The following is a 16,184-nucleotide window of genomic DNA, read 5'->3' as shown; positions in this document are numbered from 1 at the left end:
GTGCACTCAATGTATGATACAAAAAGAATGACTCAATGAAAAAAGGCAATGGTTGATGCAATAGTAGACACACCCTTGTTTCTGCTCTTACAGTAGTCCTATGCGATAAGGCTGGTAATACTTTTCTCTCTTTATTGCAAGCAAAATGTGTTTGTTTTGGTGATTCATATGTTTATACATTTATAGTCAATTTGGCATGATTGTAAAACTTGATAAATTATTAGATTTTTTTTAAGCTTCATACAGAGCAGTGTCTTGTTTTTTGTGTGTATTTGTGGTCACACTTTCAATGGATTAAGGCCAGAGAGCTTTTATCATTCATTCATTTAAAAAAGAGGGAAAAAAGCAAATTACATGTGATTGCTTACCATCCAACAATAAACAAGGACCCTAATAACATTGTAATTAACTCCTCAATAACAAAGCACCTAAGCTGCAGTAAAAAAAAATCCCCCAAAAGAGGTAACATGTATTTAATCAAATCCTATGAAGGTTCCTTTCCAGATTAAACTCCTGACCAGCATTTTGAAAGATGGCCTAGATGTCCAAATGAGTGCCTAAAAGACACCTCCACCTTGAAATGTTCTGGTTATGATTTCTTTTCATTCAATGTTCCATATAATGTGCTGTTACTGTCCCCTGATGGCAACTTTGGGAATTACTCTGCAACCTGGAGCAATGCAGCAGGAAAAAAACACAGCTATCAAAGGAAAAATACATATCATATTTAAACATGTTTAACACTGAAGTTTACAAAATGTAAATAGCACCGAGATGAGTACAGTATATTTAAAAAAAAAAAAAAAATCAGACAAGTGTCCACACAAAGGGATGTCAAGTGTGCTTGTCAGTAGAAACCCGTAGCAGCGCAATAGTCCCATATCATCCACTTCGTTTTGTTATCATTGCTCTAATACAAACAATCTAACATACTAGCAATGCAGTCACTTCATATAAGTTAAAACAGGGTAAAATGTCAGAACATAACACTCATGATCAGAGAAAAAAAATGCCCTCCAGGAAAAAAAAACCTTATGGGAAAATATTGCCCAGCTATACAAACATAGGTATGTCTTTGTATTCTGCTTTTATCTCTCTCTCTCTCTCTCTCTCTCTCTCTCTCTCTCTCTCTCTCTCTTTCTCTCTCGTATGAACTAAATACCCAGGACATCTGGAGGCACTGGGGTAGGAAGCTTATGGGAAATGAATTTCACCGGTTCGGTTAGTTTGCATCTGTGCTGATGGGATTTGAAAGAGACAGGAGAGAAACAAAGGAAGTCACATGAGTCTAATGAGAAGCACTTGTTTGTCTCTTTGTTAAAAAAAATCTGTAGCTCAGACGCTACTGGTCTCATTTTTGGTTGGCTGCTCCCTTTCCTGCGCAGTCTTTGACCTCTCCTTTCAGCTCGGCTAGCTGTTCTGTATGGGCAGCGAGGGTGCCATTCACCTCAGCAAGGTAGGAGTCTGAGTGTCTTTCAAGCTCCGCCCTGATCCTCTCCAGGTGCTCTGCCAGCTCCCCCAGGCTACTACACTGGCCCTCCACCTGGCTCACCCTGCTGTCAACGTCCTTCACCTCCTTCTGGACTTCTATGGCTGTACTCTTACAGCCATGCAGCTCCCCAGATAGTCTTCTCTTTAGAGCCACTAGCTCAACTTTTAGCTGGGCCAGCCGCCTCTCTCCAGCGCCCAGGAGGGAGGTTTGGTGTCCAACCAGTTTGGTAATTCCATGCACCTGGTTGACAAGCTCGTTTTCTCTCTGCTCCCAGGTAGAGTTAGCATTGCCCACTTCACTCGCAATGAAGCTTATGGAGTCCTTGAGGCCCTTCAGGGTGCGGTTCACAGAGTTGATGTTGACCTTTAGCAGGGTGATCTCTCCCTGGACGGAGCCCTCTGCGTCCTCTCGGGCGATATGGAACAGCAGGTTGTTTAAGGTTTTGTTTAAGCTAGTCAGCTGTTTAGAATGAGAGTCCAATCTGTCAGTCACCTTCTTCTCCATTTTCTCACAGTCCTCATCATCTTCAGGGACACTGATGCCCCCTGCTGACGGGGTGGAGGGTGAACAGGAAGAGGTGCAGAGGAGCTCCAGATCTATTAATTGTTTCTGAATGCCACCGAGGTCTCCTTCCACTCTCCTCCTCACAGACTCGATCTCCGTCTCCAGCGCAGGGACCACCTGACCCTCCAAGAGAGCTGGAGCAGTGGCATTACTCAGCTCCTCCACTGCCACAAACACTCTCTCCTCCAGGGTCTTCAGCTTGTCCTCCAGCATGGTCTTGAAGCCATCCAGACCACCAGGGAGCCCAGCCACTCCATCAGCTCCCCCCTCTGTGACATTAAAGCGGCTCTCTATGTCCACCAGGCGAGTCTCCACATGTATGCTCTGGTCGGTGAGGGCCGCCTGGAGCTGTCTCTGAGATTCTGTCAGACCTTTCACTGACTCCTCCAGCAGCAGAACTCGAAGGGAAAGACTCTTCACCTGCAATTAACAATGAGAATATTAGTTTAATGGATTTTCCAGAATTGTTTAGGAAACACACTCAATCGTGGACTCAATCGTCGATAAGAAAGTTGATACCACTTTCATGTCAGTTCCATAAACATTAAGTCGAAGCTGTTTTTTTTGTAGGCATTGCTGTGTTTAGCTAATAGACTGGAAACAGTGGTAAACAGCTTGCATATAGCTCTGTCCAGAAGTAAAGGTGTACTGAATGTGTTTGATTCTTAGAAGAATCAGAACAATATTCTTGTAATTAAACTCACCACTGCCCGACATGTCAAACTATCTCCTTTCGTCATAAAGTTCTTAATGATTTTGCGTCACACTGTAACCTAGTAGGCTACATTCGTTAAAGGAAGTTTGATACGTTAGGGATTAAGTGCAGATCATGGAACAATCCCATGTATACCCTACCTCTTCACAACAACTCTCAGTGAGAGTTAGGCCCTGGATCTGGGCCTGTAAAGAGCCCAACTCCTCTCTCAGCCCAGTCTCTTTTCCATCCAAAGACTGTTGCATATGTTCCTGGCCGTCCATGTGCTCCCTGTGGCATTGTCTTTGCACTTCCCCGATCTTAGAGTCACAATGATTCTTCAGTCCAGTCAAGCGACGCTCAAAGCCATCCAGGATTTCCGCCTGTATGCCAGCAATCTTAGCATCCACAAATTCACTTGCAGGAAAGGTGGAGCCAGGTCCAGGGATAGGTCTGCCTCTTGCTCCGTCAAACAGCTTTTTCAGCTGACCATCATGTCCCAGCACCATCCCCTGAAGTAACGTACACAGAAGAGGAAGAAAAAATTTAACATTTATATTAAGGACAAGGCTAGACTGAGCGGTACAGACACAATATGAACATATCTTTGTACATGCATTGTGGTCAAGTACCTGAATCTCCTCTAAAATGTGAGTTTTGGCTCGCAGCTCGTCACTCACTTCTGTAACTCTTCCTGCTAAGTCTCCTAAACCAATTAGCCTTTCTCCTCCTTCAAGTACATCTGGAGTGTCAGCTGGAATCACACCAACTCCTACTGAGTCAGGCACTCGAGGACCATTGGGTATCAAGGACACCAGGATTTTGTTGGTGTCTTCTCGGAGAGATGTGCGTAGTCGCTCCTCGAGGCCAGCAACCACGCCATTGAGAGTGTCTAGCCCCAGGGTGAGGCGGCGTAGATCGTCCTCCATGCGGTCCAAACGTTCTCCGGTAACTCCTGAAATCCCAAACTTGTTCCCTGTATTTTTGAGGACCAAAAAGAAAGGAAACACTAAAGTGTACAAAAACATGCAGAGAAAGTCCTAATCTCCAAAGCTTTAAATCAATTGGTTTGTTCTTACCATAGTTTGGTTTTCCATTCCCAGCAGGCAGTTGTCCTGTGGGTATTGGTCTTTGGTCGGGCACACTGGGGAATGGTCTACCAGGCTCCAGCTGGCCTCCCCCCGGTTTATGGTCCAAAGGGGGTTTGGGCCCATGGGGGAAGCCCTTTATTCCTGGGCGATGGGGCAAACCCTGGCCCTTGAAAGGTGGCACCATGACATCAGGCAGAGACGTGGGTCCATCATGGCAGTTTTCTCCGGAGTAGCCTGGACAACACCGCCACTCCAGCTCAGTCACTGTTTTATACCCTACCTTGTACTTTGGTTTATAGAACGTCCTGTACCTGGATAAAACATAAAAGCGATGGTTACCATCTGAGGTTGTGTAATGTGTTAAAAGTGTGTCAGCAAGTGCAGTTCAAAAAGTACCATCAGTAGTGCTGCATTTGTATTTACAAATTAAGAGCACAGAGACAGGGTAGAGGCTAGGAGGATGGGAGGCACTGAGCAGAGATAAAGGGATGAAGTTGTTTTTGATGGGATTACACATGGATTAGAGGGAGATTAGGAGATTAAGATAAATGTAACGTATAAATGTGGCATGAGAAGATTGAATCAGTCAGCCCCCAAAATCAGTTTGATCTTGTTAAAGCTGAGTTTTCTTTTGATTGTAAATCTCACTTTCTATTTTTCTCTTTCTCTGACAAACACACAAAAACTAATTTATTTGAAAAGAAAATCCCCTTCTTTAATGTTGCCTTTGTAGGAGCTTTCTGAAGCAAATCCATACCCTTTCACATGAATTAAAACAAGGTTAAGCACTACAAAAACTACTTCAGATTGTCTGTAATACCTTTTTCTGTTACCTTTCTGTTTTGTCACTTTAACCTTTTCTCCAAGGCAGACAGGAGGCAAGAACAGAATATTTTTTATTTTTTGCTTTCTGTACAGCCAGAGAGAGAAAATGGTTTTTACAGTAGCCAAGGTGATTTAAAACTATGTGATGCTTTTTTATTAGAGCTGAATTAACACTTTTTTCCCTCCAGTGTGGTTGGTCCTTAGAGGAGCCTTGACCATAAACACAGCTGTGCATGCAGCTGTGGAGCGCCACATCATAATATGGACAGTACCTTATATGAACACTTGAGGGCAGTATTGATATAGTCTCCCTGTTCCATAGCTTGCGTCCACTGAGATACAATTCATGCTTCTTTGTATTTAGATTAATCTGTCAAATGTTTGTAAAATGTAGTCTGGATTATGAATTTTATAGTGTTATGTGTTTGAATAACTTACAAAACAACAGGACATTTCTGACCCCAGATGCACTTAGTAGTGTACTCAGCCTTCACAAAAGTAGACACTCCGTCCTGCATCGTGCACGTGATGTTCTTCTGCACTACATAGGCACAGTGGTTTCTGTGGAAACAGAAGGATGACATGACAGTTTAACAGGTTACACCAATGATTAATCAACAAGACCAATCCCATTAAAGATGACAAAGCCCTTCATTCAGACTGTCCAGATAAACATGTTATAGCGTAGAGCAGGGGTTCCCAATTTTTTCCCCCTCAGAACTCCCCCTACTGTACTTGTATCCAAGAAACACTGAGCCCTCCCATGACCCACAAAAAAGTTATACTTTGCTTTAAAAATCATTATTAATGTTAGTAGTTTTCATTGATTGAAATGCTATCATAATATGCATACACATCTGTTTACACCAAAAGACCTTTATACATGACCCAGTTGTTTTAACATAACTTAACTCAATTTAAGATAATCTAATTTTGACAACCCCAGGTTGGGAACTCATGGTGTAGTGTACTACATAAAGCTTTTGATAAACACAACCATGACCTCAAGTGACATTTCTAAAGGTGTCCTATAGAATCAAAAGTACAAATAGTTGTCACTTCGTAACAAAGTAACTTCTTAGTCAAGCTTGGTCAACCATGAAGTACTGATATTATCGTGCCCTGTACGGTGGATGAAACACTCTTATTTACTTTTTAAAGGAGGATGGTCAATATCTTCTCTCAAAAACAATAATCTATCACTTTAAGCACACATGTCATAAATAAAACATTTAATCCTCCCCCTGATATTTCTGTTTGAAGCACTGCTGCGACTCCACCTTCAGCTGGGTGATGACATCATTTGTATCTGCCAAATATGTCCTTTAAATAAGATCTAATACAAAGCCTTCCTTAAATCTTTACTTGATTGATCATTTTTTCCTCTATCTGACGTGTATGTATTCAAATGTAATATTTTGGTCTGTTTGCTATTTCCCTGTTTAATGACATTTACCAACAATCTAATGAATTCCTCTGCCAGTTTGACGTCAGAGGATGTTTCTGGGGATTGCGTTCTGTCTTCCTTCACACTTAACACATTCATATATTCACAAATAAAACATGAACTTAAAATCGTTAAAGACACAAGTTATATAACTGAGACAGGTTTCAATGTCAGACCTACTCTGATGTCCAGAACCCCACACATAATAACTCAACTTTAATAACTACTTTGAGCATTTGTTGCATCATGTTGGAGCTAGACCATCTCTCACTTCATGGCCAGTGCAGCTACAGCAACTGCTAAATGTTCCCCAGGCCCCCGTGCAACACAGGAAACGAGGATCTGCGCGCTTTAGGCTCACATGTGAAGCATTTCTTTCTTTCAGAAGGGAGCATTTAGCAACACATGTGGTACTTAATGTTGCACCACAGCTGTTTCGGGACAAATACAAGTGTCTGAAGGAGCAGGGAGGGACACAAGGGCCAAGCAGAGTCAACGTGCCAAGTTAACAGGTTCAGAGAACTAACAGGCAGGACGGCCTGTCAGAGTCTGTGAGAAACCGCTGCTCTACTGTTGCTCCCTTTAAATCATTGACAGCTTTTATGTGTGTCTGTATGTGTGTGTGTCACCACTCTCCCAGTGTTGACATATGTTAAATAGCGGTGGAAGGAAAAGGCCAGGAGTCGGAATGACAGAGCTCCTTTCATACCAGCCTGACAACCTGCTGCCAGGTCAGGCGTTGTTAAGGAAATGGTGGTTATATCTTGTAGTGATGTGGTAAGATGAGAGCTTTTTTTAACATTTTAAAACCCTGGCAATTTAGTAGCTGCAGGCTCTTCTGGTAACACTTGTCACTCCCTCAGCTCTCATCTGCTGCGTACAGAACACACAAAGTCTTTGGCAACACAATGAATTACACCCTTTCTTTTGTTTTAGCAGTACAGATCAATATTTTTCAAGATAACATTCACATGGTGATAGGAATAGAAAATGTTGGAGTAAACTGATAATCCTGTAAACTAGAGAATTTCAGCGCCCTAGTGATTGGATTATATTCATCATCTTAAAAACCTCTGAAGCAACCAATCCATTAAAGAACACCAAAGCCGATTTCAAATTTAACAACATTCTGTGACCTACAAAAACCTTTTATTATTCAACTTTGATATAATGAATGTTATGCTTCTTAGGGAACAAACAATTTTGTATCAAAAAATTATACTGGGATTTTCAAATATCTTCTCACAGGTAGTATTTTAACACACCAGCCCTCACTTCTGGAATCACTGCTCAAAAGTGTTTATTGGCTATAGCTCATAAATGTATTGTCTGCACAAAGGATCTTTATGAGTTAATTTTTGTGTATGTGAGAATCAGAAAAGCCTCCACAGGCACTCAAAAATTTGACAGCTGATGGAGAGCAGACTCAGTGCATGAGTATGTCTGTGTATACAGTACAGTAAGAGTGAGACTTATCTCACATTACATTCCTATCAACAGGGTGAAGACTGACCATGTTCGCCTATTTGTTTGTCAGGTTTACATTGCAGGGGGGCGGGGGGAGAGGGGCACTGACCTTCAGAGTCACACACAATGTCTGAGAAGTGCAGGAATCCAGATGTACACAGCCAGAAAAAAAAACACTCTCTAGGTTTCTGTTTCGGCGTTTCCCTCCCGCTCCCCTCCTGCTCCCCTCCCTTATCAACACACCCATGCGGGGCCCATGTGGGTCAGATATGGGCTGGTGAATTGGCCCCATCTGGGCGGCCCAGCTGGGCCCTGGTTAATTCTGTCTGGGGGTTCCATGGTGGCCCCATGTGGGCAAGCCCAGATGGGCTAAAGGTGGCCATTACATGGGCCCTAGCTTAGACCCACATGGGCAACCCAGGTTTCTCCCATCTGGGGCCCAATCTGACCCACATGGGCCCCGCATGGGTGTGTTGACAGGGTGTACTGCCCACCTACTGCCAATGTGGGGACCGAAACAACGAAACCCACTCTAAGCCCATGCCCACCCAAAGCCCAACCATCCAGGGCAGCTGGGCCGCCCAGATGGGGCCCATTCACCAGCACATATCTGACCCACATGGGCCCCGCATGGGTGTGTTGACAGGGTGTTTGCCCATAATAATAATGGTTACTACCCTTATGGGTACCATCAGGGACCCATAATAAGCCCACATGGGGCCCAGCTAGTTTGGGCCCCAGATGGGAGAAACCTGGGTTGCCCATGTGGGTCTAAACTAGGGCCTATGTAATGCCCACCTTGAGCCCACAAAATTAACCGGGACCCAGCTGGGCCGCCCAGATGAGGTCCATTCACCAGCCCATATCTGACCCACATGGGTTACGCATGGGTGTGTTGACAGGATCTACTGCCCACCTACTGCCCATGTGGGGCCCAACAACGAAGCCCACTCTAAGCCAATGCCCACCCAAAGCCCAACCAGCCCAAGTGAGGCCCAAATGGGCCCCAACTGTCAGTGTTTGCTGGGTCTTTGTCTGGTTGCATAGATCTGTCAATGTCATTTGGGTCTGTGAGTGATATTTTATCCTCAGTGTTGTACAATTAGAAGAGGTTCTGGCTTTGAGAAAATCAAAGTGGAGCGCTGAGATAAATCCTGTCCCCCTGTGCCGCAGTGTCAGTCAGGGTAAATGCAGGTCAACTGAATGTGGCTTTTTTTACTTTTAAGATAGTGATAAAGTGTGCAAGCTGCACATTTAATACACATGTGATGTACAGTAGCTTATGGCCCTTTTATGTGGCATCTGCAGAGACCACACAGCTCCATTGCCAGAAATATGAGCTCATGATGTGTAAATTATTGTACGTGAGAGGACAAGGTGCTGTCTTTTATAACTTGTAAATGTCTAATCCAGCTGCTGCATGTTAGAGACTTTATTTTGTCTTTTTGTTTGACTTTTAGGTGTATTTACCCTGAATGTGACATCACTAATTCTGACACTTTGGGATTAAAAAAAAGATGTGAAGTCCTGAACCTGTATGACCTAATAATCAAAAGAAAAAGTGGTCTAAAGAAAGAACACGAGTAGGAGACTCCTCAGAGCTATTTTCACACGTCCTTGATGTGGCATGAGGAGACTGCTTTTAGACAGTACTAATACTTCTGTTTGTTTTAGCACTCATAGCTGAAAGATGGGGGCGGTTGGCCTTACAGGATCCAAGTCAGTGCCAGAAGTCCCTTAGGTCAGGTCAACTATATTTATGACTCACACAATGTACAACAAAAAAAACCCCACAAAACAGCAAAATGAAATTATGGTGTCACATAAAAAAGACACCCAATGCCCAATGAGAGGCATCCTTATTCTCGGACTAATAAATTGATAAAAAAAAAAGTTTTTCTAAACGAGCCGACTGAGGGCAGGTGAACCCTTTCTCAGCTTCTGGAGCAAACTTATCCTTTGGGACAGGAAAAAGCATCTGGCCAAAGAAACTAAAGGAGGTCAGTGGAAGTCATTGTATAGGCTACATAATAAATCGAGTTTGAAGCAATGCTAGCATCTTTGTGGAGCAAAATTTTGGCTCTGCTCTGCTTTGAGAAAGGCCAAATAGGGGTCACCCCTGTGTTCCCTCAGCACTAGGCTTTCATTTTCTTTTGAAATTTTCCTCCCATTAATATTAGGCCCTATGTTCACTCATCACAAATTGGGCCTTACTGAATGTAGGTTACCCTAAGAGATACATTCCCCTAGCATCAGAGTTGGCCCTTCTAAGAGGAAAATCACACCTTGTCCTTTCCTCCCAACGTTGTCTGATGTAAAAAAACAAAAAACAAAAGGCAGAGTAGGCAAACATGATAGCTTTTGGACTGATGGGAAGTTTAGCAGAGTCAAGTCCTGCTTGAGGTACAAGTACTTGCTCACAGATGGATTAATGTTGATTTTTTTTAATAGATATTAAATTAAAAGAAGTATAATCAGGACCTCCTCTAGTTTTAAAGTTTAAACGATTTAGAAATCTATGTTACCTTTGCATTTGTCTGTACAAGTGATTATTGAGATAATTCTGTGTATATATACTGTATATGTACAGACTGAATATATATTGATGAGTGAGACAGTATAGTCAGGTGATGGTGGGAGGTGAGTGAGTTAAATACACTGATGGATTTAAATATGCGTTATGTCAGTTGGGTCGGGTGGTTTACTGAGGGTGTGGATCATCTAGAGACATGTTTTTTAATTATCTTGGGTGTTTCGTGCTGTTTTCAGTGATGACCTCAACACAACAGAAAGATGTGTTACTTACAAAAAGTTGGCAGAAATAGGCTGAATTTTGTCAGAATTATCTAAAGATGTAGAGACAAATGCTGATTATTACTTAATTGTGTGCCTTACGCCTTTATTAGAGAGATAGGAGCGTGGATTCAGAAATCAGAGAGAGAGAAAGTAGGGAATGAAATGCGACAAAAGAGCCAAAGCTTGGACTCAAACCCAGGCCACCTGCTTTGAATCTATAGAGTCTGTACTGTATATGGGGCACAAAAACGAAGCACTCGGTCCCTGCACCATTAATCCATCAATATTGTAACAATCATTGTATCCTTTCATTAAGACAGAGAAATCATACGCTCTCCTAACAAACATCCTAGTTTAACACCAAAACATTGTCTTCTTTCTGTCATTGCAGTGTGTCATTTTTTGACTGCCGGTCTGGACCCACTGTAAATATTTCCAGTATAGCATTACAGCTCCAAAATCGCTTCAAAGCCTCCCTGGGGGAAAGCGGAATTCCCATTTCAGATTCTCATGTGGAGCTTTTTTTCAGTAAATATTATTGCTGCAGGACCTCCACCCTCAAGAACTCACCTTTCAATCTCCCATTTTCTCATAACCTGCCTCTTTAATTTTTTTCCCCTCCAAAATCTGCAAAGTGCACGTAATCTCTGTTTACTTATCTAAGCATAGCGCTGCTGCACTTGCATCTATAGCCTATTATTTGTTTTCTTTCCACTCTCTGCTTTTCAAATGAAGCCCTTCCGTGTTGCCTCACAATGACCCTGACTTTCCAGGCCGTCTAACTTGTCACTTTTGCCTCCATTGTTATGACACTGTGGCATTAAAGGGCTCACCTCCCTCATTACTAACCGCTTTCTCACCTGCAGGGTTCTTGACTGTTTGAACTCGGGCCACTGCTGGTGCCTCTCACAGATTTATGACCACAGCAGGTCAGATAGAAAGCCATGCAATCTTTATTAGGACTTTTAACAACCGTGTCTACTGGCTAGTTACTCTCCTCAAGGATCATCTCTTTCCATATATATGCTTTAATGAAACATATTTTCTGGCCAACTGACAGGTCTTGAATGAGCCCTCGTGCAGGGTTGATGGATTTTGCTCTCGTGGTTTCTGATTAGGGTTAAAAGAAAGACGATCCCTTTTCTCCTCGCTCTGGGAGAAAGGGATCACATTCATTTCCAATGCTGGTTATTTTAACTCAAAGGCAGAATATTGCTTTGGCATGCTAACATGTTGGCCATAACTTCCAAACCTCATCACACAAAAAAGCAAGCACTCATGGAAACTGTTTTTATTATTTCATTTTCATTCAATTTCATTTTTGGAGATGAAATGTGGTATCAACATCAGTCACATGTTCTTAAAATGGAGTTGTAGTTGTATTTTTTCTCATACAGTCAGCAACCAAACCACCAGTAGTGAAAAACACACATCAACAACTTGTCTTTAGGCATTTGTACAGCACATAATCTGCTTTGAGTGAGAACAGCGCACAGTTTTTTTTCTACTTCAAAATAAAAAGAGATTGGAATTTTTTTTTATATTTGTTAGGCCTGATTTGTTGAATGCATGTATGGAAATTGAGCAGCTGTAGCTATGTGTTGCACTGCAGGTGGATTCTAAAAAACCCAAAGCAACACACTTTACAAAATACTACTGTATATAATGTAAGACCTATTTTCAATTAACAAAATTCCTTGTTTAATATCAAGAGAGCTAAATGTAGACCAGGCACCTGTTCCATAAATAGGAAGATATTTAGCCTCAAACAAGAACATTTACTCATGTTGTTCACTCCGGTAGTTTAGACCAAGACAGTCATTTTTGCTGATCAGCTTAGCTGATTACGCAATAATTATTTTTCAATACCCCTCCATCAACACCATTTCCCATATACTTTAGACCTTCAAAATGAATTTGTTAAGAGCTAAGAGACGTCTTCAATGATAAAGCTTTTATGTCTTTGTCATGAAATGGCATCAGGATAAACAAAGTCGTTCATAACCAGTTAGAAACATTATGCCAGGGGAAAGCAAAACGTTATTTGTCCTAAGAAAGAAGCTTGGGAATTTACTGCCCAGCCTTTGTGACCCTTGGCAGGAGACTGGCTCCATTCTTGTCCTCCACTGGACACCCAACACAAACTTACAACACCAACCCTCAACCCCTGACCTATCAACTCACTGACCTCTCCCCTTTGATCTCTGTCCAATACATCACGGAAAAACCCTTGGATATGTCTCTAATCTGATCAGTGAAGACATGAGGGATCATCAGGGACCCTAATTGATTTATTCAGCAAGGGTTTGACTATAAGACTGCGGGATTATCGTACACCTGTTGTTTTGCAGTTTGTCACAGTGCTAAATCCTATGCATAGGAATGCCATCTTCTTTAGCCATCAAAGATGAAGATGTAATGTCATAAATCTTAACATTATTGTATTTGATCATACATCCTTGGAAAATTATATTGTCTTCTTGCCAAAGCCTTTGACCTTAACACAGTGATTAGAAATTCTTGGCCAAACTACTCTTGCAAAGATTTAAAGCCATGGTCCAGTAAAACCTTCTATGAAATTGCGACAGGTACAGTATTATAACTGTCTAAGATGTCACAGTCAGTGACTTGTAGGCTAAAGGCCAATATATTTTCTCTCTGCAGCATGTGGTCACACTGAGTGAAAGGAATGACTGTGAAATCAAATCATTGGCGCTGCTGCCAAAACACAGTTAATAATTCGACATAAAGAAAAACAGTCTGTGGTGCACCGACAGCTGAGCATTTTTTTAAATATCTCGCCAAAAAAAAACAAAAAAAAAACATAACGTCTTCTGCTTTGTCCATGAGAATGTGTGGCCAATGAAAAATAGTTGGTATTTACAAACTGTGAAAGCACATGGGCTATCCTTTACGACAATACACAAACACACACACAAACATAGATGAAGACCCATGCATGCACACGTCATGGCACGTGTTTTATTTTTAAGTCCCTATTTCCACTGCGCACTGAGGCCACAACAACTGCGGTCATATATCTGTGGTGGTGTTCTGACACTGACACAGCCTGGGGGCCCACTGGGTCCAAGGCGGGTCAGCAGTGCTTGTATAAACACTATAGTTGGACATTGACACATTGTTGGGGGGAAACAAGCAGCAACCACCAAGAGCATCTGTCACTGCTAATCACTTAGATTGGAATAGAATAGAATCTGCTTAATCTATTAATCTCTGGATACAGGCTTGATGTGTGTGGCATTAAATGGCCTGGATGGATAGAAATAAACCTCTTTGGCATCACTGATAGGCAGTAAGATGATGCTACTATCATGTGCCACTACCACATGGAGACGAGAACCGCAAAGAATCAGATGGAAGGATGCTTCAAAGTTGTGTCTATTTTTACAGCACCTTTCTATCACAAGGCAAAGCAAAGTGTTTATTATAGAGCACATAACAAAAGGCAACAAAGTAGTGCAATGTGGGATGAAGGGATTATACATAAGAACGATGCACGTTTACTGCAAGAGTTTTAAAGTGAAATCTTAGTAACTCCAAAGTTGTTCATAGTTTGCTTGTTGTGGGTATATTTAGCTTGATAAGCCTACATGTAATCTCATGGGCCACATTCAGTTTAGTTGGCATGCTAAAGGGCTTGTTAACCCTTAAAAAATGACTTTTGGAGTGGTAAAGTTACGCAGCTGTTGGTCAGTCAATATCAAGTATGAAAAAAATGTGAGTTGTGATGGCTTATCTATTTAAGAATACATTTATGGAGCAGGGGTGTGTGACAAATGTTTAATAAAGAGTAATGAAACACTTTTTTAGAAGTTGATGAGTTAAGACGTTGTACGATAATTTCCCCAAATTTGAACGTGTTTCAAGAAACGTGTTTTGACTTGATCCTAGAAGACTTTTTGGGAAGCGTACGCATGTGATCATAACGTTAAAGGGAAAGGATGGAGGATGGTCAAAGCGGGAGACTGACTGCGAGCGGTGCTGAAGAGACTGTTCCCTGGAGATGAGGGTGCATGGCAGACTGAGCAGGGCTGGGCGATCAGCGGTGCACTGTGGCAGTTTGAGCGAAGCAGCAGGTAGCTGGGGAGCTGTCCAAAGACATAACAGCTCTCAGGGGAAGCCGAGCAAAAAAAGATGGGGGGAAAGGGAGGGGAAAAAAGGAAACAGTCCTGCAGGCAAAACACTGAGCCACCTCTTTCCAGGCAAAATCTGCAAGTCTCTGTTTCATGTCACAGCTTCATGGATTTGAATGAGAATGCATATAAGCTTATGACCATTATTTCTCTGTGCAATTATGGTTTGACTCCCCGAACAATATCAGCAACATTTGACAAGAATTTTGATACATGGAGAGTTTGGTTGTAAAATAAAAGCTCTCAATAAGCAAAACCACTTGAGACCTCTTTGTTATTTGTGTTACATTGATCAGAGATTAGTTGTACCACTCCCTTCTGGCAGCAGGTCCCCAGCTGTGCTGTCAGCCCTGCCACTAATTGAGCACTCCTCCCAAACACACATATGCAAACACACACACTTACTTCCAGCGCCTGTGAGGGATCAATACTGTTGTCATCAACTCAGCACCTCCCCTTACAGCACCACAAAGACCATAATGAAAGCTTTGTTTTCATAAAGCAGCATGTCATTGTTGCCCTATAGTGTTTATCTCCAGCTACAGATGGTTTTAGGTGTGAACCGCAGAAAAGAGTGGATGGTGAGTAAGACAGAAACAGAAAGTCAATTCAGGGATCAGTTTCCGACCCTATGCCCCTAACTGAAACCATATTTCTCTGCAACTTGCAAGTGACATGTGTTTCTCGGGGGAAATACAGTATGAGGTGGGCCCTCCTTGGAATGCTTTTTGGATCAATCCCCTGCAGGATGGGAAGGGGAAATAAAACGTGCATTAGTGCCTGTGACAAGTCCAAAAATCAAAGCACTTACTTGTGACGGGTCATGGGCTTGTTTGGTGAGTGGTGAGGGTTGAGTCCAGCCTTATACAGGTTGTATCTGTTTCCATAGAAAGGGTTGACAGGCCCTCCATAGAAAGTTCCTTTACTGTCCACCACAGAGAGCAACATTCCCAAGAGAAAGGCTAACGCAAAGAGTTGCCACAGCTTGGTCCTCATGTTTTCTTTTTTCTCTATTTTTTCAAAAGCTCAGTTAAATCCAAAGTCTTAAAAATTGCACTTTTTTGGGGGAAAAAAGTCTCGAAAGCGGTCGTTGCAGGTTTCTCAGAGTGTTGCGTCAAACTTCCCTGCTCACGTGCAGTCTTGACTTCCTCAGTGGGCCCTGAAGGAGACATAGAACCCAAACAGCTGTAGCATCAGCAGCATCTCGCCCTGCACGCCTCCGGTTCACACACTCACCACAGTCTGAGCACACAGGACAGAGCAGAGGGAGAACTAGTGAGTCTGAAGAGGGAGGGGAGAGGAAGAAGAGGGGGGCAAGCAAAACAACACAAAGGTGTGCAGGAGGAGGGGAAAGGAGGAAGGGGACAAAGAAGGAGGGAAGAGTGTGTCTCTAGGAAAGTTTGAGATCCATACACACACACACACGTACACACGCAAGAGTGTGTGTGAGACCTGCAGACTGTATACGCTCAACCATCTGAGTCCTCTGCACTCTGCTTGAGAGGGTGTGTACAAGCAGCAGCGTGCTGCTCTACTGCCTCTGAAGGGGCAGGCAGACAGACGGCCTGGATTTGCATATCCCACCCCAACTCTGCACAAGTGGGGGGAGTGAAGGTTAACATGGTTTGGTCTTTTCCTTTTGACTCTATTTCTA

At 42.6% G+C, this 16,184-nt stretch overlaps 1 protein-coding gene across 1 annotated transcript; it reads right to left on the bottom strand.

Moving 5' to 3' along the window:
* Positions 1 to 118: 118 nt before the first annotated feature.
* On the bottom strand, positions 119 to 15,971 carry emilin3b (elastin microfibril interfacer 3b). The gene is made up of 6 exons (XM_079358896.1): positions 15,342 to 15,971; positions 5,105 to 5,227; positions 3,830 to 4,152; positions 3,383 to 3,726; positions 2,912 to 3,262; positions 119 to 2,476 (listed from the first exon to the last, which is right to left on the bottom strand). The coding sequence occupies exons 1-6, from the start codon at positions 15,524 to 15,526 to the stop codon at positions 1,352 to 1,354; spliced, it is 2,451 nt and encodes an 816-aa protein (XP_079215022.1). The 5' UTR covers positions 15,527 to 15,971; the 3' UTR covers positions 119 to 1,351.
* Between the last annotated feature and the right edge of the window lie 213 nt (positions 15,972 to 16,184).

This window comes from Symphodus melops (assembly GCF_947650265.1).
Source record: "Symphodus melops genome assembly, chromosome: 13".
Lineage (NCBI taxonomy): Eukaryota > Metazoa > Chordata > Actinopteri > Labriformes > Labridae > Symphodus > Symphodus melops.
The sequence above is the reverse complement of the archived record's forward strand: the minus strand, read 5'-3'. Positions and strand labels throughout refer to the sequence as shown.

What these genes read in the sequence shown, in the direction of transcription:
- emilin3b (XM_079358896.1), bottom strand. Translation starts at nt 15,526, where the DNA reads ATGAGGACCAAGCTGTGGCAACTCTTTGCGTTAGCCTTTCTCTTGGGA. An exon ending in AAGCCCATGACCCGTCACAA is followed by an intron (nt 5,228 to 15,341) that starts GTAAGTGCTTTG and finishes CTGTTTCCACAG; the next exon opens with AAACCACTGTGCCTATGTAG. An exon ending in CTGAGAGTTGTTGTGAAGAG is followed by an intron (nt 2,477 to 2,911) that starts GTAGGGTATACA and finishes TGTTAATTGCAG; the next exon opens with GTGAAGAGTCTTTCCCTTCG.